The sequence below is a fragment of the Typopeltis vanoorti genome, chromosome 24 (assembly GCF_054136105.1).
Source record: "Typopeltis vanoorti isolate ZY-2024b chromosome 24, IOZ_Tvanoo_1.0, whole genome shotgun sequence".
Taxonomy (NCBI): Eukaryota; Metazoa; Arthropoda; class Arachnida; order Uropygi; family Thelyphonidae; genus Typopeltis; species Typopeltis vanoorti.
Window position 1 is genome coordinate 46067005 of NC_143572.1, and position 22470 is coordinate 46089474.

General features: G+C 33.4%; 1 protein-coding gene across 1 annotated transcript in view; it reads left to right on the forward strand.

The window, feature by feature from the left end:
* Positions 1–22470, forward strand: part of LOC150093153 (uncharacterized) — a 76762-nt gene that overhangs the window by 38521 nt on the left and 15771 nt on the right. Inside the window, exons 4-6 of the mRNA XM_090413749.1 lie at positions 2684–2791; positions 14991–15160; positions 16872–17052. Coding sequence (XP_090269875.1) covers positions 2684–2791; positions 14991–15160; positions 16872–17052 — 459 coding nt within the window. The remainder of the gene's footprint in view (positions 1–2683; positions 2792–14990; positions 15161–16871; positions 17053–22470) is intronic.

Sequence of the window (22470 nt, forward strand, 5' to 3'; positions counted from 1 at the left end):
AAAAAAACATTTTTTTTAACATACAAATTGCTTGTTTTATTTATTATTATTTTTTGAATGTTCATTTAGTATGCTAGAAATAAAACTTCACCTGCCATTATAGACTAGCAGCTTAAAGACATGTACACCATCATCAGTTTCCTGATATGACTTAAAATGGGTGCACAGGCTACTATGAGCACTACATGAATAAGTTTACATTATTGCTAATTTTCCTCCAAATATTAGTCTAATACTTACTCAGCACTCTAATATTGTATCTAACATTTCAGTCATCTAAGGTACTTCTGACTGAATCAATGAACCTATATCTGGATCTTCTTATGGGTGTTTTTCTTGCTTTCTAGGCAAAAAATTTTGTTGCCAAGATAGTAAAGTTAACCTTTTTTCCCATCCTGTTTAAGTAACCATATCACCTTAGATTAGCCCTGCTCACACATTTTTGAATGCTAACAATGTAAAATTCCTTTTTAATATCTTCATTTTAAATATGATTTGACCATTGTTGCCACATGTTCAGAACTCTAACTTTTCTTGGAATTCATGTCTGTGGTCTAGTCTCTAATCTTTTGATTTAGTGCTTTACTTCTAACCCAACTCTTAAGATCCATAACTTAAAATAGATTTGAAGTCTTGTATACTGCTAGTTTAATGTTTTGGCTATTTCTCTTAACTGGTAATTAGTTTACGGAATTAACAACGCATATAAAGTATATTTATTAAAGGTAACTTTAATGAATAACTTCTATATTTTGGCAACGTCACGTTGCCATCTTCAAGCTGCAAGGGACCTGGCGTATACCAGGTCCCTTGCAGCTGCAAATTGTCCTACTTTGGCCAAACAGGCAGAACAGCAAATATCAGGATTTTTTCTGAGATACACAAAAGTGTCGAGGGACCTCAAATCGGTGGGCGAACTATAGTGGTAAATACAATGAATGCTCTGACAACCTATTTCAAAATAAATTATGTTTATTCTAAGAATATTCAACAATCTTGCATTATATTCTTCTACCCCAAGAAAAAAGAGATTTATTTTTCAGAGTATTTCCAAGAAAATGTTTGCTTTACTTGGAAATATATGAACAGTATTACAGGATATGAAATTTTCTCTGAGAAAATCAAAAAATGTATAATTATTTTATAAAATTTCATGTTGATTAGTATTGTTTTTATGCAATGTTTGTTTTGCATTTTCAAAGTAATTTTTTTCAAAGTAATTTGCATCTTCAAAACAAATGTAATTTCCTTTGAAGAATGAAAGAAGTTGAAGATGCAGTGCACATTGCATCTAAAATAATCTCAATTTCCTACATATTCTCATTTTCTAAAAGCACATGCTGATGCCAGTAACCTATGTTAATGTTTTGTATTCTTTGATCACTTCTTAAATTTCTCGAGTAGACATGCTTATTTTCCATTCTTTCTACACATTTTCACTATTTGGTCCCTCTGCTGATTCTATTAATGTTTTCGATTTAGCTGCTTATTTTCACCCCCCCCCCATCACCAATAAAAATAAATAAATTTTTTATATGAGTGCAATTCATAGTCAGGTGCAGTTTGATATTTTGTTTATTGAAATTCAGTTAGTGATATAAGAGCTTCTATACTTATGGGAGGAGGGAACAAAATATATTTTTTGATAATTATAAATGCTTAATGTTTTCTTAAAACGATTTAAGTATTAAATATTTATTTGTTTTGTATTAAGTAAGTTTTTCATAATGTGAATTTGTGTTACATAATATATGAAAATATTTAGAAAAAGCTTCTTCAGTCATAAGCAAAATTTGAACCTAGGTATTTCTCACTGATATATCAGCATTGCAGACACTCAGTTGTGAATGTCATATGAGGAAATGGACATAAATGGAAATCTTTAAAATTAAAGATTTAATCTTGGAATCTATTCACAAAAATAAACGTCCCTGTATATATATGTACTTTCTCCTGTCATAATCTTCAAAGGCAGTACAGAGACATTTAGAACTATAAACTGAACATACAATTTGTTATGCTTATCCAAAGTTGTATGTTCAGTTTATAGTTCCAAAATGTTATGTAAAATGTTATATATTATAGTACGCCCACAGATGAGAGACCCTTCAACACTTCTGCGCATGTCACAAGAAGGAGAATCCATTCTGATAATAGGGTAATCAATCCGTCTTCTGCGACAACAAAAATCAAGCTAAATCAAGAAAGCACATGATTTCGCATGTTGGCGACCAATTCGTACATCCTTTATTTCTTTTTCTTCTTCAGTGTGAATAGACTATTCTTGGCAAGTCACCAAGTGAAGCTCTCACAAGTGTGTGCATACTATGCAAACCCTTCTTTGTAATAAATTATAACGATTTCCTGGAGACTAATAATATTTGTTGAGTACCATCTAGGATTTTATCCAAAATAAATAAAAAATAGATACAAAAAATCAGTTATTAAAAATATGTCCAAATGTTTTAAATTGCGGGTAACGGCTTGACATATTTCTACACAGCCAGCAACTATCAGTAATTACTCCTAATGTAAAATGTTTTTGCATTTTAAGGCAGCAGATAAAATTTTCCATATTTTTTTTTATGAAAACTTATCTTAAAGTGAAGACATATTTCAGTATATTCATACATTTATGAAGAAATTGTTATTCCGTTTGCTAATAATGTATTTCATTATCTAGTCAAGAGCAAGTCCAGACAACTTAACAAAATGAAAAGCAACATTCCAAAATTGCTTCCCACAAAGAATGCCTTGCAGTCTCCACGTGAAAAAAAGAATCGTACACCAAGTAAGTATCTTAACAGTATTTTCAATAATAAAACTGAAATATTTTAATATCAGTTGCATTTTAAATTATAGAAGAATATTTGGTTTTGTATATGTAGAATTGGAGATTTGCATTTCATAAAAATTTATATTTAAAAATGTACTGTGTTGTTCAAGTTGATTATATATTTTAAGCAAAATTTTGACATATAAATTCATTTCTTATTCATTATGGAAAACCGTTATACAGGTTTTGAAAAAGTATGTACACAAGAAAATAGGCATTATGTATTTAAAATTAAAAATGAATTTCTAATGTTGATATTCATATTTCAGGATTTAAAATACTGGGAACAATCATTTTAATTAGTGTTATAGGAATTAAAATTTCATCGTATCATTCAAATGCAGAAACTGTGTGAATTTCTTTCACAAGCGTGTTATTCTTTCAACAGTGCTGTGGAGACACTAAAGCATATGTGCCTATAGAAAACTCCTGATTTTATATATATATGTGTGTGTGTGTGTGTGTGTGTGTGTGTAATGGCTGTGTGTATTTTTTTTTTTTTTTTTGTTTATTCAGTTATTATTGCATTACATAACGTTCTTTAAAGGTACCTGTGGCATAACTATAAATAATAAATTACACGATAACCACAATAATTAACTTTAATGAAATAAAAGTACAGATATTTCACTGTTGTACTGAAATTAACAATACATCATCAGTGTAGACAACAAGCAATTCAGAGGAATGGAATTACAAAGTACATAACATGGAAAGGCTTAGACGTTGGTTATACATTTTTACCAAATGATTTAAGGAAATTACAACGTAAACTAGGATATATATTAAAATAAATTTTAATATACTTCAATATTTTGGCAACGTCACGTTGCCATTTTCAAGGAACTTAAGAACAAGACACGTGCACGCAGACACAACAAACAGGAAGTTAGGAAGAAGCAGGAAGTTATTATTTCTCCTAAAGTCCTGATGGTGCCCCCCCTAGTGGGTAATGTTGGTATTCTTGGGCGATTGGGCTGAAGGTCTTCTGATGTAGGTTTCCCAAATTTGAGGCAGTCTCAAGCAGCCAAATTTGTTGAGGTTTGGATTGTTTCTTAGGGCTGAAGCTGATTCCATGAAAAGCCATTCATATTTGTATTTACTGTGGTGTATTATTGTGGCATTCTTCCACCATATTCTATGGAGTTAAATGTTAAAATTACACGGGATAAAATTACACTGCCAAAATTACACAGGGATGAAATTACAAATACACTAAGAAAAAATTACACAAATTTGAGCATTCACACCGAAGTTTTTTACTTTAGAGTTTTTAAATTTTTATGATGAATTTTATATTTATTTTTCAGATAAGAGTTCTGTTAATTTTGTAATACTTTATAAGACCTACCTGTTGACTTTAATTCGATTAAAATATTATTGGTATTTTGTTGTCAAATTAAACACACAAACTTTCTTAATATTGCAAAAATTACTTATTATTTTAAAAAATAATAAAAAACAAACACTAAGTCATATAAGCTATACAACATAAAAAATCCAATCGTCTATTAGAGTCGTAATTTTGTACAATATTTGAAATACGTTGTTTTAACGAAATGTACCTACGGCGTCCTGGTTTCGTTGACCAGTTAAATGCTGCAAATAGTTTGTATGTTGTAAAGATAATTCTTTAACAATGTCATCCAAAAATTTCCAAACAGTTGGATGGAAACACTGAAAGAGAGACTGAAGTCCATAGTGCCATCCTCCAATACAATTTATAGTTCTAGCTATACGGGTGGCTGCAGAGTGGCTATGGTTCCAAGTAGAAATATTGAATAGAGGTTGTCTAAGTACCATTCCTGAGCTGTTGACCTCGAATATATGTACGTTTGAAGTAAAGGTGAACTTGCTCGATTTGTTCATTATATTCATTTAAATTAGAGAACAGATCAGCAACTTCTAAAAATGTTTCTAACACTTCTTCTTCTGGCAAACGTACAAGTGATTGTAACATTTTAATGTGTACTGCAAATGACTGATTGGATTCATATAGAGATTTTAGTCCACGTTCATTTGCTTTGCATGATAGATTGCGTTAAGTGGAAAAAGCAGCCACCAATTTCGATGTTTTCAAACACGGCACGGAAAGCATTCATTGCTGCTGTTTCAAAATCAGTCGAAATTGTTCGTGGTCGCGCTTGAGGAAGTTTCTCCAGTAACATGTTCAGCAGCTTCATGTATATTTCGTCCTTTTTCCCTGGTAGAAGAGCCAATAGACAAGGAAAAGCGACGCTTGAATCATATTGGACATGGATACTGTATAACTGATAATATATTTCTGGAACCACTTTAAATGTACCATCGGCTAGCCAAAAATCGTTAACTACAAATTGATCTAGAAGAGTCTTGTGACCAATTAGTATTATACGTTCTGGATCTTTTGTCCCAGAATCATGAATAATCCATTTAGAGTATTTCTCTGGTATTTTAGTTTTTGTTATCTGGATTTGACGGAACATTTCCGATTGTTTTAGCTTTGGATCTATTTAATCGCCTTGTCATGGAGCTCTTCTTCAGTAGGCACATTTTTAATCCGTCTGATACAGTCATTAAATTGCTAGCTATAATTGCACGAGCCGTTGCACCTGGATTTGACATTTTTCTTTTCATTTGATTTGCAAGTTGATGAGCTTCAGATTCAAAAGTCCTATTAACATGACAGTGTTCTGAAGACTCGCGGATAATCTCGTCTCTGGTATGGAGCAGTGATCGACAATGTAAAGTTCTAAACTTTTGCACGATGCCAATGAATAGTTCCGATAGCAGTTTCACGGTGACGAACAAACGCGAATCCTTCATAAATTATAATTTGACCACCTTTATTACTAATGCCATACTCAAAATCAGCCATGGGTAAATTAAAAATTAATTTAAAAAAATTAATCACGAAATTTATTAACTCGCACGTTATACACTAGTTGTATTACGAGTCACTAAACTAGAACTGAAGAATGAAAGACAAAAATTTACTTGTATACCTTTACCCAAACAATTCTTGAGCAGTTCATGGTGATTGACAATTGTCGATTGGTTTTACCTTAGGAAATTATTCCTTGTAAATCTGAGGTAAGTACTAATTAGGGTTGCTAATCACTACATCATTTTGAGTTTCCAACTCAACCACTTCCCTAATCCCCTTGCCCAAATCTGCACTAGTGATTTATCCCTTGCTGATTATAAATTTTGTACAATTTTTGGTAAATTTTATTATCTGATTTTATTATTCAGATATCAGAATTTCAGAACACAAGGACTACATCCGGTTTCACCAATACAGCCACTCTGGTCTTACTGACCATGTGCTGGATACCTGCCATAGAATACGGTGGAAGAAAGCCACGATAATACACTGTAGTAAATACAAATATGAAAGGCTTTTTCATGGAATCAGCTTCAGCCCTAAGAAACAATCCAAACCTCAACAAATTTGGCTGCATGAGACTGCCTCAAATTTTGGAAACCTACATCAGAAGACCTTCAGCCCAATCGCCCAAGAATACCAACACTGCCCACTAGGGGGCACCATCAGGACTTTAGGAGAAATAATAGCTTCCTGCTTCTTCCTCACTTACCGTTTATTGTGCCTGCTTGCACATGTCTTGTTCTTAAGTTCCTTGAAAATGACAACGTGACGTTGCCGAAATATTGAAGTATATTAAAATTTATTTTAATATATATCCTAGTTTATGTTGTAATTTCCTTAAATCGTTTAGTAAAAAGTACATAACAGTCTGTGGATTATTTTAATTAAAATTAAAAATTATTTAATTTTGTGTGCTGTTTGCTGTGTGCTAGAAATTAATATATTCCTTTCCTTTGAATTGCTTGTTGTCTACACTGATATACTATTAATTTCAGTATGAAATATCTGTACTTTTATTTATTTATATGTCCCCTTTAATTGACTTATCTTATCTCTGCATCCACTCTGTGTGTGTGTGTGTGTGTGTGTGTGTGTGTGTGTGTGTGTGTGTGTGTACACATTAAAGTATGTGTATGTATGTATGTGTGTGTGTGTGTCTGTATATATATATATATATATATATATATATATATATATACACACTTTAATGCAATAATTATTATGTACTTCTAACTATTCATCCTTATCACTCATTGGTATCCCTATATGTTATTCCCTTTAACATGACAGGTGGCTTAAGTTTAGTGATACCGTCGGATACTCGGGATTGCAATTTCCTGAATAGAGATCCGGTTATCACTGAAACTTGGGAACCAGTGTCTAGCAAAACTCTGCATTTTTCCCCTAATTACTGTCATGGAGCTTTCCTGCTAACTTCTAATACTTCTTGGCAATCTCTTAGTCCTACGTGTGGGATGGTGGTGAGTCATTACCATATTGGCCTCAAATCTTTTATTTCTGTCATAGTTCCCTCTGCTGTGAGAGCAGTATCTGGCAATATGCCCAAATTTTCCGCATCTGTAGCACTGGGGTGCTTCTCTCCTATTTTCCTTTTTGCTGTCCGTTCATTCAGAGTCTAAGTTCTCCAATGAGGGTTTTGCTTTGATCTCCCCTAACTGATAGAGAATGGAGTTAAGCTTCTCCATCCAGGTCCACTGTAGCTTTTCTACCTCTCTTTTGATAAAGGCTTGTAGTTCTTCTCTGTTAAAAGAATCAGAGGTTGTCTGTATGTTGTGGTTTACTTCATATATTTCTTTAACTTTATCTTCCTCATTTTCTACCTTCTGTTTGTTTATTCTCTTTTCTTTAGGATTAGCTAGATTCTTCTCTTTCTTATTCACACCTTTTGATTCTGACACCTCTGAAATGTCGTGCATTTGACTTGCTAGATGCTGGATGTAGATCAGCTAACCTTTCTTCCCTTTCCTTTATTGCCTGATAGCAGTCTTCTAAATTATTTATCTTCCTATTATATGCTGTTTCTTTATGTTCCTCTCTCACTCCTAGCCTGAATTGGTTAAGGACTGCCCAATCAAAATGGCTCTTTTCCTCATCCGGCACACCCAAGCTATTTGCTAAGGTGAGCAGCCTATTGTAAAAGTCTGTGATAGTCTCTTTACTTTCCTGCTTGCATTTCTGTAGCCTCCACAGGTTCGGACTCACGCTTCTGGTCTTGGAAAACTGAGATATTGGGTATTTTTAAACTTATTGTACTCCAAAGCGTCTCTCAGTATTGGAGAGGAGTACAAAAAGTTTTTAGCCCTGCCAATCAGTTTATTCCTTAATATTATCAGAAGCTGGAAGTCCGACCAGTTTTCGATGTTCCTTAACTCCTGTACGAACTTGAAGAAGGACAACACATCATCGTGGCCATCTCCAGAGAATCGAGGGATTAAAAGGTGAGGACACTGTTCTGAAGAATTCTCTATCCTCCATTTTATCACTACTAGTGACTCCCGAATCAACATTGCTCACATTCATGGTTAAAATAATTTTCTTTTACTCTATATGTATACTCTCTATGAATATAAATATAAACTTTCTGTTTAGTTGCCTGATCTTAATTTATGAAACTGTTCCAATCCACTTTTATCTTATTTAATTACTGTGGATTTGATCCTACTGGCTGCGGCATTGTAAATGTGGGGGTTAACTATCTTTATTTATTTATACGCCCTTTAATTGGCTTATCTTATCTCTGCATCCATTCTATATATATACTTTAATGCAATAATTATGTACTTCTAACTATTCTTCTTTATCACTCTTTGATATATCTCTATGCTATACTGCCTTCCGCACTTGTCTTCTTATTCTTTGAACACCAGAAAATTTATTTGAAAAAAGCTGAGCCACTGATGTCTGTTTTCTAGTAACAAGAAGTGTTAAATGCATCCAGTAGTTTTCCCATTACATTCAAATTATCCCTGATTAATTAATATCTGCAGTCGTGGTTTACTATCTATCCTTTGCTATCCTTTCTCCTGAGTTCCCACTAATAGGCTCTAATATTTTTTCAGAACAGTGCATCAAAGAATTAAATATCAGGCAGCACTCTATTAACATTTAAACAACACATTTATTTTACATAAAACAATTTACACTAATTTTGCAATAAAGAAAAATTTGCTTAGTTCAACAATTAACTTAAAACGCCCTTTCAATTCATGAAAATTATGTCACATAAATAACCACTCTTCCAAATACAAGTTGCTACCCTAAGCAATGGTACCTATTAATAAACTGTTACTTCTTAACTGTTATGCACATAAAAAAAATATTACACACAAAAGCTCTTTCTTTCCAATACTAAGATAATTCTATAGGCAAAATGCACCATTGGCAAGCAGTTACTCTCTGACTGTTACACATATAAATTTCTATTAATTAAACATCTAGTTTTCAACCATTAACTCTGCTCAACTTAACAGTCCACTAATACAGTTCTCCCATAATTCAAGAAAATTGAATAAATGGATCAACTCACTTTATGGCTGCTACCCACTGTGTAGGTGGCTTCGAACTGGAGTCCTGACAGTTTTCTCCCGAATAAGGTTTTCTCTCCCTTTTTACAGCGGCGATAGATTTACTGACGCTTCTGGGACGCTGCGCTACGGGCGAAGATTATCGGCTTGTGGAATGCTTGCATGCGCGTTTGGACTAACGGAGCAATTTCTTCCCTCGGACAACAGCTCCCAGTGAAGATTCATCATTGTCGTGACGACTCTTTTCTGTCGTGTTCTAATTACCATCTAGTCCAAGTCACTTTTATAAATAATACAACTAATTACGAAATGATCACCGATCCAAAAGTAGGGAAATTTATATTTATACTGCGCCACCCTATTTTTAGATTAGTCTATATAAATAGTAGGATCAGTTCTAAATTAAGTTAACAGTCATCTCATTAGGCCGAATCATCTATAATCATTTTTTTACTTGGGGTTCCCGCACGATTCGAATGTTTATGAACGGTGCAATAATAAGGAATTCAGGCAAACACAATATTTAGATCAACAAAATAAAACATTTAATATATGATATGGTTAACAAATACAAGAACTCTATTTCAAAATGGAACTATACAATTAACTTAACACTTCTTCTTAGGTCACTGATACTAATTCAATGTTCTAACTTTCATATACTATTCACAGTTTCAAAACACAAATCTTCTTATCTCAAGTTAATATAACAATTTCACATTTAATTCAGTCTTCACAAATCTATCAGCTCAATGTTTATATTCACAGCAGGCAATAAACTACGTAAGCTATATTCCAAGCAAATATACTCCCGGACCTTGAGCATCGGAGATATATTACAGTTAATGCTAGAATAGAGAAACTTATACAACTACTCTTACCAGACAATTTCTTCAATACATCAAATTATTGAGAGAGCACTTATGAATTAACTTAATTAACATTAGCGGAACACACATAACAAATATTCTCCATAGTTTAAACTGTATTACTGTAAGTCGCACTTCACTATTCCAAACAACAGTAATTAGGTACTAATATCTTTTCCTGTTCACTTTTCTCCAAGTAATCAATATAACTCCTTCCTAGGGCAACATAGAATTAATTCGTAATCCAGATTAACTGGAACTAATCAGAATTTTCGCATTGACTGTCCAGTTTCCTTTTTATCTGATTACGACATTAACCTTTCTTCATAACAACAGCTGACTTCGCCTATAATATTAAACCTTATGATTCACTACTTATTGGTTCACTTCCGAACACTATTTTCATAAATTTCTGCCCTGAGGATTTTATAATCTTGGTTCCGCAAAACTCTCTCCTCACTCCTTAATAATAATTCTTCTCTTCCTCTCTATCTTATCTATGACCTTCCTTCTTCTTTACCCTTTTTCTCTATATTCTATATCTCTATCTGACCTTCACTCCCACCTTACGTTCGAACGCCACGTTCTACTCCACTCGTGGTTGTTTATGTGTGCGTCTCCATGACAACAGACTGCACGTAAACATTTCGCTAATGTAATGTATGGTCTATTATTATTCATGAGTGATTACATAACATTAAATATTTCACAAAATAAAACAACAGAATATTTAAGCTACTTCTTTAACTTTTTGATTACGTATACAGTTAAATATAAATTAACATTTTACGTTACACCACATATATTTAGTTATACAAAATTCTAAACATATTATTATTTTATAAACTAATAATAGGTCAAGTTTTGAGTAAATATTTAATTAGTAATTCTTAATTAAGGGATAATAAACAATTTTATATAAACCATGATTAATATTTAATAAGCCATGTTAAATGTGAATGAAAAATAATAAATTACATAACATAGCTTCATTCACAATTTAACATCATCAAATATCTGCTTTGCCTGGCAGATTGGCTCCTGTCATCTTTCTTTCAGACCACTGGCATGATTTCTCCTGAAGTCATGTCCTCGATGGCTTACATCTGATGGACAATTGCTAAAGACTTCTCGATAACGACCTCTGAACAACCAATGAGGGACACCTGGAAGCAATACTCGCTCTTCCGGCCAACACCTTTTATTTGCCTTCTTTCGTATCCCTGCACAAAGATATGAGAACCCGAACATTTCGGTGCGGTCCCTTGTTCTTCTACTGACGCTGACCCTTTCTTTCTTCTTGTGTACTCCTCTAATCCTATTTGTTAGCGGACATTCGTCGGTCCGTTTAACACTGACCTTGAGTATTTACAGGTGGACTTCACAAACAAATTTTATGTCCTTATAAGGAGCTAACATATACAGTTTTCTGGTAGCAAGGCTATTGCCTTAGTTCAACACATTCTAGAATTTTCATTTTAGGGATGCAAGTACGGACAATTCCCATAGGGATTATTTACATTAACAAATTTAGGTACTGTTTTAAATATACATAGACATACAGGTTATTTTTATAACATCCTTACAGGGCTTGACTTCTGTAAAAATTGATATAAGGCTTTCTGGCATTATTAAGCTACATCAAATTTTTACAGTGTATACATACTACTCATATGTACATGTGGAATAAAAAAACAATGCAGTTCAGTAACTACTTGAATATTTTGTATTGATTATTATTTATATATAATAATTTATACAATTATTTTAAACAAGTTTTCAATATGTTTATAAAAATTTTAGGTACTGTCTAATCAGATTTCTGTATGTGTTCATGTTGTTTTCCTTTCGTATTAAGAGCAGTAAGCTGTTGAAGATTTTTGGAGCTAAATAGATAGTGTTTGTGTATTATTTCTTTTTGCACTTTAGTGATAAAATATTTTAAGCCCACTTTTCTGCAGAAGTATCTTTTCTAATACTTACGTACTGGTTATCAGTCTCTAGGAAAAGTAGCATTCTGTAAATATATATAGTTCTCTAAGTGGAAGAATATTTAATATGGTATATTTAGCATTCACTGTAGTGTCTGTATATTTAATGTTGGTTAAAATGCGTATTCATTTATTTTGTAAAGAGATTGATGGTCTCGGCGTGGTGTGATATGTTTCTCCCCAGCTTGTTATACCATACTCCATAACAGTTTGTATCCAGGTGAAATATAATGTTCTTAACGTTATCAGTTAATCTCTTTAAGAAGAAGACTTGAGATGGCATAAATATTACTTTGTTGCATACTTCTGTAATATGTGGGTTCCACCTTAAGTGCTGTTTATTTTTAATCCTAGGTAGGTTATAGTGTTCACATTTTCTATCTCCATACAGTTACAATTTTGGTTACTTTTACAGTTCCAGTTATGTGGGAATATATGGACAGAAAAATTGGTGTTACTATTAGGTGTATTTTTGAGTTTAAAAATTTGTAAATTTTGTTTTTCCAGCATTGAGAGTTAGTTTGTTCACATGAAACCAATTTGTCACTATTTGCAAATCTGTGTTCACCATATTTTGCATTTCATTTACAGAATTTGTAGTGAATATCAATGGTATCATCTGCAAAAGGTGTTACTTTACTTGATAAGTGTAGGTCACAGAACTCATTAATGTAAATTATAAATAGTACTGGCCCAAGCACAGAACCTTAGGAAACACCGCATTTTACCTGAACGAAACGGCTTTAGCTTTTGTTGATTTTTACTGCTTGTGATCTAGATTTCAAATAACTCTTAAACCAGTCATGTGCATAGCCTCTAATTCCCATATTGTCCAATTTTTTTAATAAAATATCATGGGGTATTGTGTCAAATGCGTTCTGCAGGTCTAGAAAGACTTCTAAAGTTAATTTGCTTTGGTCTTGTGATGAATAAATCAAGTTTTGTGAAGTTCAGCAGTGTGCATGCTCGGTGTTTAGCTTCTGTCTAAACCCATGCTGGTTCTTAGAGAAGTGGTTTTTTTCTAAAAAAGAAAAAAGTTACTAATCTTTTTTGCTAACTTCTCCAATATTTTGGAGAAAACAGGGAGTAGGGATATTGGCCTGTAGTTTTTAAGATCATTTTTGCATCATTTTTTATATATTGGTATTACCACAGCTTTCTTAAATTCTGTTGGAAACACACCAGTCATCAGCGCAATAGATTGAAGATAGTCATCAAAGGAGCTATCAGAGATTCCTGGCACTCCCCGCCCAATTCTGACATTAATACTATTGTGGCCCGGAGTAGAAGTTCAATGTACTTTTTTCCTCTTTGTAATATTTTTGATTTCATTCTCACAAGTAGGAAAAAAGTACATTGAACTCTCATTTCTTTTAAGTCTGCAATTTATGGATGGATTATTATGACTGGAATAAGAGAATTAGTCAAAATACTAAACTAGCTATATATATGACAGTATTGAAACAAATTTTAACTTAGATCTAAGAACTGGCTTAAAAGTAAAGCAGTTGTTGAAAGACCAGAGATATAAGGGATCTTAGAAAAATTAGTGGAGTGAACTGATAACATCAAAGGAATCATCCTAAAAGTAGACAATAGGAAGGAATGGAACTTGACATTGATTGACTATATCAATCCACTTGCCATCAATTCTGTTTAAGTGAACCATACCACTTGAGATTAGCTCCTTGCGCATTGCTGAAGTTAGAAGTGCCTTAGAAGACTGAAATATACGATCTGATGGTATTGGAGTCTTTTTTTGGTGGAAAATTATCAACAGGAAGTTCCTAATAATATAAGCTTTTCATGTAGTACTATCATAGTATAGCACACTATACATCTATTGAGGGTACTATCTGAAATTTGATAATGATGATGACTTGAAATCAGGCAAAGAAAAACTTTGAATGGAGAAGAAAAAGCTGGATTCATGCCAAATAGTGATGTTCAGAATATATAATCAAGACAAGTAAGACAAAACAAACAAAAGAAAAAATAAACAAAAAGAGAAGAGGAGACAACAAAAAAGAGGAACAAAATAAAGAAGATAGAGAGAAAAACAGGTTAAATAAAAATTACTACAATAAAAAAAAGTTATTTACTAGTAAAGGCCTTCCTTGTATCCATTAGTAAGCTACTTAAAATTAAGTGTGTAATTATTAGTCAAAGCAGTTCTTACAAGCTCGTTACAACCTCTCCATTCACACACTCACTTACTCCCGTACCATCGCATTGGTCAAAAGTTGCAGCTATTCTGATAAGAATTATTTTGACTCCAAAAGGATGCATATTTGGCCACTCCTGCTCTATATTAAAATATAGAAATATAATGAATGAAAGTTGCATTAAACCTTATAACAAATCTGGAGATGTTAATCTCTGCTCTTTACCATATGCAGAACTTGGAGAACAAGTCAATGAAGAATGGGTAGAAAAAATAAAATACTTGTTCTACCAGTATATTGCCCCCAGTATTAGGATAGTTATTGTACACTGGTCAGTGATCCTATTCAACCTAAAGACTTTGAAAACCCACAGCATCACTGATGTTCTTGAATGTTGTTTGGAATGTGGCAAAATTTTTGAAGTTCGCTGCCCCAGTTATGATTTCAGCACTGAAATGATTGTATCCAATTATTAAAGATTTTATATGTGTATGTGTGTACTCAGTATGTATTGAACATGCATGTTAAATACATATATGAACTTTCCATCTTAATAATCATATACCTTCAAGGTATCTATCAAGAATTTGTTGTTTGTTTTTTTAACTATTTATTTCTTACTAAAACTTTTGCATTGTTGTGCAGCACTGTGTTGATTGATCATTTAAGGCAGATATCTTTTTTTTTTTTTTTTTTTTTTTTTTTTTTTTTTAAGATTTTGCACTCATTCATAAGAAAGCATTTGACAAAATGGAGTCTATTGATGAGTACCTCCAGAAAAAACGACAAAGGACTCAAACTGCAAGTGAAAAAAACACAAAGCATATTCTTCAGGAAACCCAAAAAAAGTTAAATAACATAAGGACAAACTTGTTTTCACAAAAGGTATGATCATGAATTTTTCTATTTGTTTGGAATCATCATCATTATTATTTTTATTTATTTATTTTTATTTTATTTTATTTTTTTTAATGTTTCTCAAATCTCTACTTGCAGGAATATTTATTAGTAGAAACATGTATTTTGCCATATAATTTGCTTCTAGCACATCATTTGGAATACTCATTGAATAGCAGCCACTCCAAAAATGATAAAACCGATTTGTTTTTATTATATAAAACGATATTAAACATCTTTTCTTTTTTTTTTTAATTGCCATATGCAAATTTTCCTGAGAGCTTATGTAAATATAGCCTTCAACCTAGGAGTTGCCTTGGTCACAACTTCAATCAATTCTGTCCAGGCAGCCACAGTCACCTTTTATTAGTGCATGAATTGGATTTTGCCAGGTTAATAGCCTCAAATTTTTTACAAAAATGACGCGTCGAGCTACATTTTTTTCCATGTAGGCATTCGGAACTGAAATTCTATGGAATAGGTGGGTTACTCCTTATTCCTGGAGGTATCCTATGTTTGTAGAAGCGTGTGTTCACGGGGCTGGTTTGCCTGCTTGCTGGAGGAAAAACCTTGCTGTCCACACCCAAGACAGACTAGCTTGGCTATGTCTGAGAAAGATCCTTAAGCTCCTCACATTGCCAACACGAATTGAACCCAGGACACTCCTTTCCCAGGCATATGGTTGTGAAACGCATAGCCCTCAGCTAACTTCGTGGACAAAATGATATATACCAGAATTAACAGTATATTAAATTTCCATCACCTAAGAGAACAAGCAGGTTTCAGAACATTCTCTGCTTTATTTATAAACCCTTAAATAAAGGGGGATGGGGTTAAAAAAACAACAACATAATATACCAGTTTCCTTGGCTTTCATAGGTTACAAAAAGCTTTTCACTCAGTTTGCATATATAAATAGGAATATAGAAATAAATTACTAATTATATGAAGAGCCAAAGGCTTCAATTCGGCGACATGAACATATGGGATGTAATATCCCTTAACTTAAATAAGTTCATGTCGCCGAATTGAAGTCTTTGGCTCTTCATATAATTAGTAATTTATTAGGACACCTTCTTGGCAATTCTCATAGAAGGGATGTAAGTTCTGTTCGCTACAAACTTGGTATTAACTAGGTGTACTACTAGCTGATGAGACCTCAATAATGGTTGAAACCGGTCTGGGTTGTGACCTTCTCTCATAATGTAGAACAGTAATACAGCTCCTAGGAGCCAAGTTCACATTATGGATAAATACCAAGAATAGTGATCAGAGTTTGCTCCACCCTTACTATGAGTTGCCTCAGTTTGCACTACCAAATGGGTCAGGTGTTGCACTATCCAGGTATTTGCTTACGCTTGGAACCGCCTAACTTTATATAGTTTCTATATTTGGCATGAAACTCTTTGAGTTTCTTATTTGGCTAAGAAACAATATGGGATGTAATATCCCTTAACTTAAATAGAAATAAATGTTTCTGTATTAATATATTAACTCATGAGAAAGGATCAGTAGTGAGGAATGTGTTTGGAAAACAAAAAAATAGAAATAAAAGTGAGGAGTAGGCAAGGAGTTGCCATTTCACCAAAAAAAAATTTTTGTGCATAAACTTTAAGATACAAAACTTCAGTTGTATTCATGCTTCTAAACCAAAATTTGATTTGGTTATTAAATTAGTATTATTTTATGTTCATTTCAGATAGAAAAACAAGATTCAAAATCTTCTAAACTGCTGAAAATGACTTCAAAATGTGCAAATGTGGCAGTTCAATGTCAGACAAAATTTATTCCCAAAGTATTATCAACAAGAAATATGAACTTAAAGTTTGGAAGTTTGACTGAAAGTGTGGGTAAATCAAAGAAACTAATGAAGACCCCAAGTAAGTACTGCTCTTTTAGCATGCTAATTATAACTTATCATCATTCTTTTCTACGCAGCTCTTATAATGCAGATAGCATTTTTCTGTCATGTCTATTCAATGCAATTTAGTTTGGTGAAATAATTAACATTTTGTTAGTTGCTACTACGAATTGCTATACTGCCTACCAAACTACTGCTAACACTTAACATTAAAGTTAAGTGTTAGTAGCAATTTGCATCAAATTACTATTAACAAGATAAGATTTCATTATTTCCAAATAGTTGCAAGGACCCGATATTTACTAATTCATCATAATTTCCTGATATGTATCCTAAAAGTATGCCACCCTGGTTGGCCGAGTAGTTAGTGTACTCACTCTCCAGCCAACAGGTTGCAGGTTTGAATCTCAGCATGGGTGTGGTGATTGTCTTTAGGTGGGAGATGAATTTCATTAACCTGTAGGAGACCGCTGCTCTGCTTATTTGGAGGCCTGAAGTGGCTTGAAAAAGTTCCATGTTTGGTTTCTAGAACAGTGTTTCCAGACTTTTTAAAAAAATAAATTAATAATATAAAAAATATATATAAAATTGTAAAAAAAATCCTTAAAAACCTATAGTACAAAATATACTATAGGTTTTTGGGTGGGAGCAACATAAAAAAAGAATGTACAATTTACTATGATAGCACTACATGATTGAGTTTACATTATTATTAATTGCCTATTAAAATTTTCCTCCAAAGTAATGTTACTTGTCAGCATTCCAATATTGTCATATCTAATATGACATTCTTCGAAGACACTTCTGACTGAATCAATCGATCTAGACCTTGGTCTTCTGTTGGGTCTTTTTCTTGCGATCTTGGCATCAAATTCTGTTTAAGTGACCATACCACCTTACATCAGCATTGCTCATACATGCTTAAATGCAAACAATGTCAAGTCTCTTCCTAATGTCTTTATTTTTAATATGATTCTATCATTGATGCGATTTGTTCACGCCCATAATTTTTTTTCTTAGAACTCTCATATCTGTGGTCTCTAATCTTTGATCAAGTGCTTTTTTTCTACCCAAACGCTTGGATCCATAACTTAAAACTGGTTTGAACACGGCCTTGTATGCTTATAGTTTGGTGGTTTGGCTAATTTCTCTGTTATTCCATATAAATTTATTCAGTTCACTCTCCACTTTACCTTTGCTTATTCTGTTGTCTGTTTCCAAATTTAATTTAATTTACATCTTCACTAAAAACTGCCTAATTAGCTGAAATATTTTGCACTCTCAATGGAGGATCTATAGAAAAGTAATGGAACGTTTCTGTATTTTCATAGTTTAGGTCTTGCTGATTTTCATGGAGAATCCTGGAGACTTGCAATGGATCTGTTTAGGAGTACAATATCATCTGCATAAAACAAGGAGCGCAAAGGGTGACATCTCTGATTTCTAATATCAGATTTAATGCTACTTTCTTTCATAATGCAATCCATATAGCTGATGAATAAGAGTGAAGATATGTGCATCCTTGTCTTGCCTCTGATTTTATATCAAACCATCATCCTATATTTCCTTCAATTCTAACTGCTGACTTACACTTTAAATATAGACTACATATTGCTCTGTATGATGTCCCATTTATCCCATATAATTGTAGCATTCTGAAAAGCTTTCTGGACACCTGATATTCTTTTTCCAGATCTACAGATACTTGTCATATTCCCATGATTTTTCAACTATTTACCATTAAGTTAAAATCTGATCTTGACAACTTCCCTGTTCAAGCTTGAACCCAGCTTTTTTTTTTTTTTTTTTCCAAATTTCTCTTCCACAGTTTTTCCCATTCTCTTTGTATGCTTTCATAAATCTTACATGAAACACTTAGAAGAGAAATTCCTCTGATTCTCACATTCAGCTTTATTTCCCCCCCTCCACCCACTTTTTTTTTTTTTAAATAGATTGAAACTATAAGCTCTACTCCACTCTTCTGGAATTCAACCTTCTAAGTTATATAGTGTAGCTCTCTTATACCTCCATATTCAAGCATTTGTCATCAAATATCATATACTCTAGCTGCCTTTCCACATTTCAAGTTTTTGATGGCTTTTTCTACCTCAAGTATTTCAACACAAAATACGAGGCTAATCTTCTTGAATGGCAGTCAGTCTCAAGTAGAGTAATGTGGGCAAATATGAGAATGGGGAACTGGACAATGAGACTTATTTGTGCCTATGGTCCCACAGAAGGTTCTACTAAGGTAGAAGTGGAGGAATTTTTTGAGGCTTTAGAAAAAGCAACTGACACAATGAAAAATGAAAAGTTGGTCCTTGTTGGGGATCTAAATAGTAGAGTAGGAAATGATTGTGAGACATACAAAAAATATTTTGGGAAAATTTGGAGAAAAGAGCAAAGCTAATAATAATGGCAAATATCTGTTGGATTTCTGCTCAGGACATGGACTGGTTATTACTAACACCATGTTCCAACATAAAAATGTGCACAAATTCACATGGAGAGAAGAGGCTAGGAATAAAAAAAGTCTCATTGACTATGTTATTGTTGATAGTGATGTTTTCTCCCTGGTGCAGGACACCAGAGTGTACAGAGGATTTGAAATTGGAAGTGATCACTATTTAGTTTTGAGCAGGATAAAATTGAATTTCATATTGAAAAGAATAACATGTAAGAAAGTTTTAAAGCGAATAAAAGTTGAGCAGCTCTCAGATGTAAACTGTAGACTAAAATACAGAAATATTATTGAAAAGAAAATGAAAGAGTTTGAGAACAGGAATCAAACCTTGGAGATTCAGTGGCAAACTCTGAAGGAAACATTGATTGATTCTGCCAGAGAGGCATGTGGTGAGGTTGTGTGCAAAGATAAAAAAATCAGAACTCCCTGGTGGACACAGGAAGTTAAAGAGGCAGTGAAGGAAAAGAAGAAAGCATATCAAAAGTTCCTGGCAAATAAGTCAGCTTTTACTCTTACAGAATACAGAGACAAATGTAAGAAAGCTAAACAGTGTGTAAAACTAGCTAAACAAAAGTCATGGGAGGACTTTGGCAAGAATATAGAAAATAAATATCAAGAAGGTGGCAAAATATTCTGGAGGTTGTTGAAGAAGCTTAGGAATGGAGGAAAGAGTGCTGTAAAAGGAATTAGAGATGATAAAGGTGAAATGAAAACAGGAGAAAAAGATATCCTTGAAGTATGGAGTAATTACTTTGAAAAACTGCTAAATGAAACAAGCAGTGATGACAGCACAGTGATAAAAAACACTGACCAGGCATGCAATCAGGAATACATATCCATACTTGAAGTAGAAAAAGCCATCAAAGGCTTGAAATGTGGAAAGGCAGCAGGAGTAGATGATATTCGACCAGAAATGCTGAAGTATGGTGGTATAAGAGTCTTACAGTGGCTGCACTGCATAGTTCAGAAAGCCTGGACAGAGGGACGAATTCCCGATGATTGGAGTAGAGCTCTCATAGTACCCATATATAAAAAGGGAAATAAAACTGAATGTGAGAATTACAGAGGTATTTCCCTACTGAGTGTTCCTGGCAAGATCTATGCTAGTATACTTGAGAAACGGTTGAGAAGAATTGTGGAAGAAAAGCTTGGTGAAGAACAAGCTGGATTCAGGCCAAATAGAGGCTGTCAGGACCAGATCTTCACTTTACGACAAATAGTCGAGAAAGCATGGGAATATAACAAAGATCTGTATTTAAGTTTTGTCGATTTGGAAAAGGCATATGACAAGCTGCCAAGAGAGAAGCTATTCAATACGCTGCAGTTATATGGTGTCAATGGGGCATTATATCAAGCAATACTTAGTCTTTATTTGAGTTGTGAGTCAGCAGTTAGAATTGAAGGAAGTACAGGAAGATGGTTTAATGTTAAATCTGGTGTGAGACAAGGATGTACATTATCCCCTCTGTTATTCATTATCTATATGGATCACATTATGAAGGAATGTGGTATTAAACCTGATATCAAAATTGGAGATGTTAATGTCAGCTCTTTGCTTTATGCGGATGATGTTATACTTCTAAATAAATCCGCTACAAGTCTGCAATATTCTCTGACTAAATTGAATAGCTGTTGTAATAGATATGGTATGAAGGTCAGCAATAAAAAGACAAAGACAATGAAAATAGGCAGAATCATTGAAAATGTCAACTGTGTTGTGAATGGTGAACCTGTGGAACAAGTAAAACATTTCAGCTACTTAGGCACAATTTTTACTGAAGATGGTAAACTAAATATAGAAATAGACAACAGAATCAGCAAAGCTGGTATCGTGGGAAGTCAATTGAATAAATTCATATGGAATAAGAAAGAAATTAGTCGGAACACTAAATTAGCTGTATACAAGACTGTGTTCAAACCAGTTTTAACTTATGGATCTGAGAGCTGGGTCAGAAGTAAAACACTTGACCAAAGACTAGAGACCGCAGATATGAGAGTCCTGAGAAAGATTAGAGGCGTGAACAGATGGCATCAATGGCAATATCATATTAAAAATGAGGATATTAGGAAAGAACTTGACATTGTCAGCATCCAGGAATGCGTTAGCAGAGCTAATCTCAGATGGTATGGTCACTTAAATAGAATGGGAGAGGAAAGATTAGCAAAACAAGTGTTCTCTGCCAGGTTGGCAGGAAAACGACCCAGAGGAAGACCAAGATATAGGTGGATTGATACGGTACAAAGTGCCTTAGACGATAGAAACATAAGATCTGATAATGTTGGAGTCTTGACAAGTAACAGACTGATTTGGAGGAAAATTGTAGATAGGAAGTTAGTAATGATGTAATTTTTTCATGTAGTACTGTCATATCCTGTACACCCCTTGAGGGTACATGGCAGGAATTTGATGATGATGATGATGATGTATGATTGGTATGTACTCCTGTTTTGCATTCCTTTTAGAAAATTTTCCACTACTACTGTTGTTCTGGCATTACTTGTTTCATTTAATAGTCATTCAAATAAATTAATACAGACATATATATATTACATCTTTGTCATCTTTGATTCCTTTTACGTTATTCTTTCCTCCATTTCTGAGCTTTTTCAATAGCCTCCAGAACATTTTTGTCACTTCCTGATATTTATTTTCTATATTTAAATATAAAGAGTCAACAGGCTTCATTTCGGCAATATAAACATTAATTAAATTAAGGGGATAATTGATCCCACATTGTTTTAAAACCGAATAAGAAATTTAAGGATTGGAATCGGAGAGTCTTTTATACTATATTTGGCATGAAACTCTCTGATTCCAATCCTTGAGTTTCTTATTCGGTTTTAAAACAATGCGAGATCTAATATCCCCCTTAATTTAATTAATGTTTATTTTCTATATTTTTACTGAAGTCTTCCCAAGACTTTCATTTAGCTACTTTTACATGTAGCTTAGCTCTCTTACATTTTTCTCTG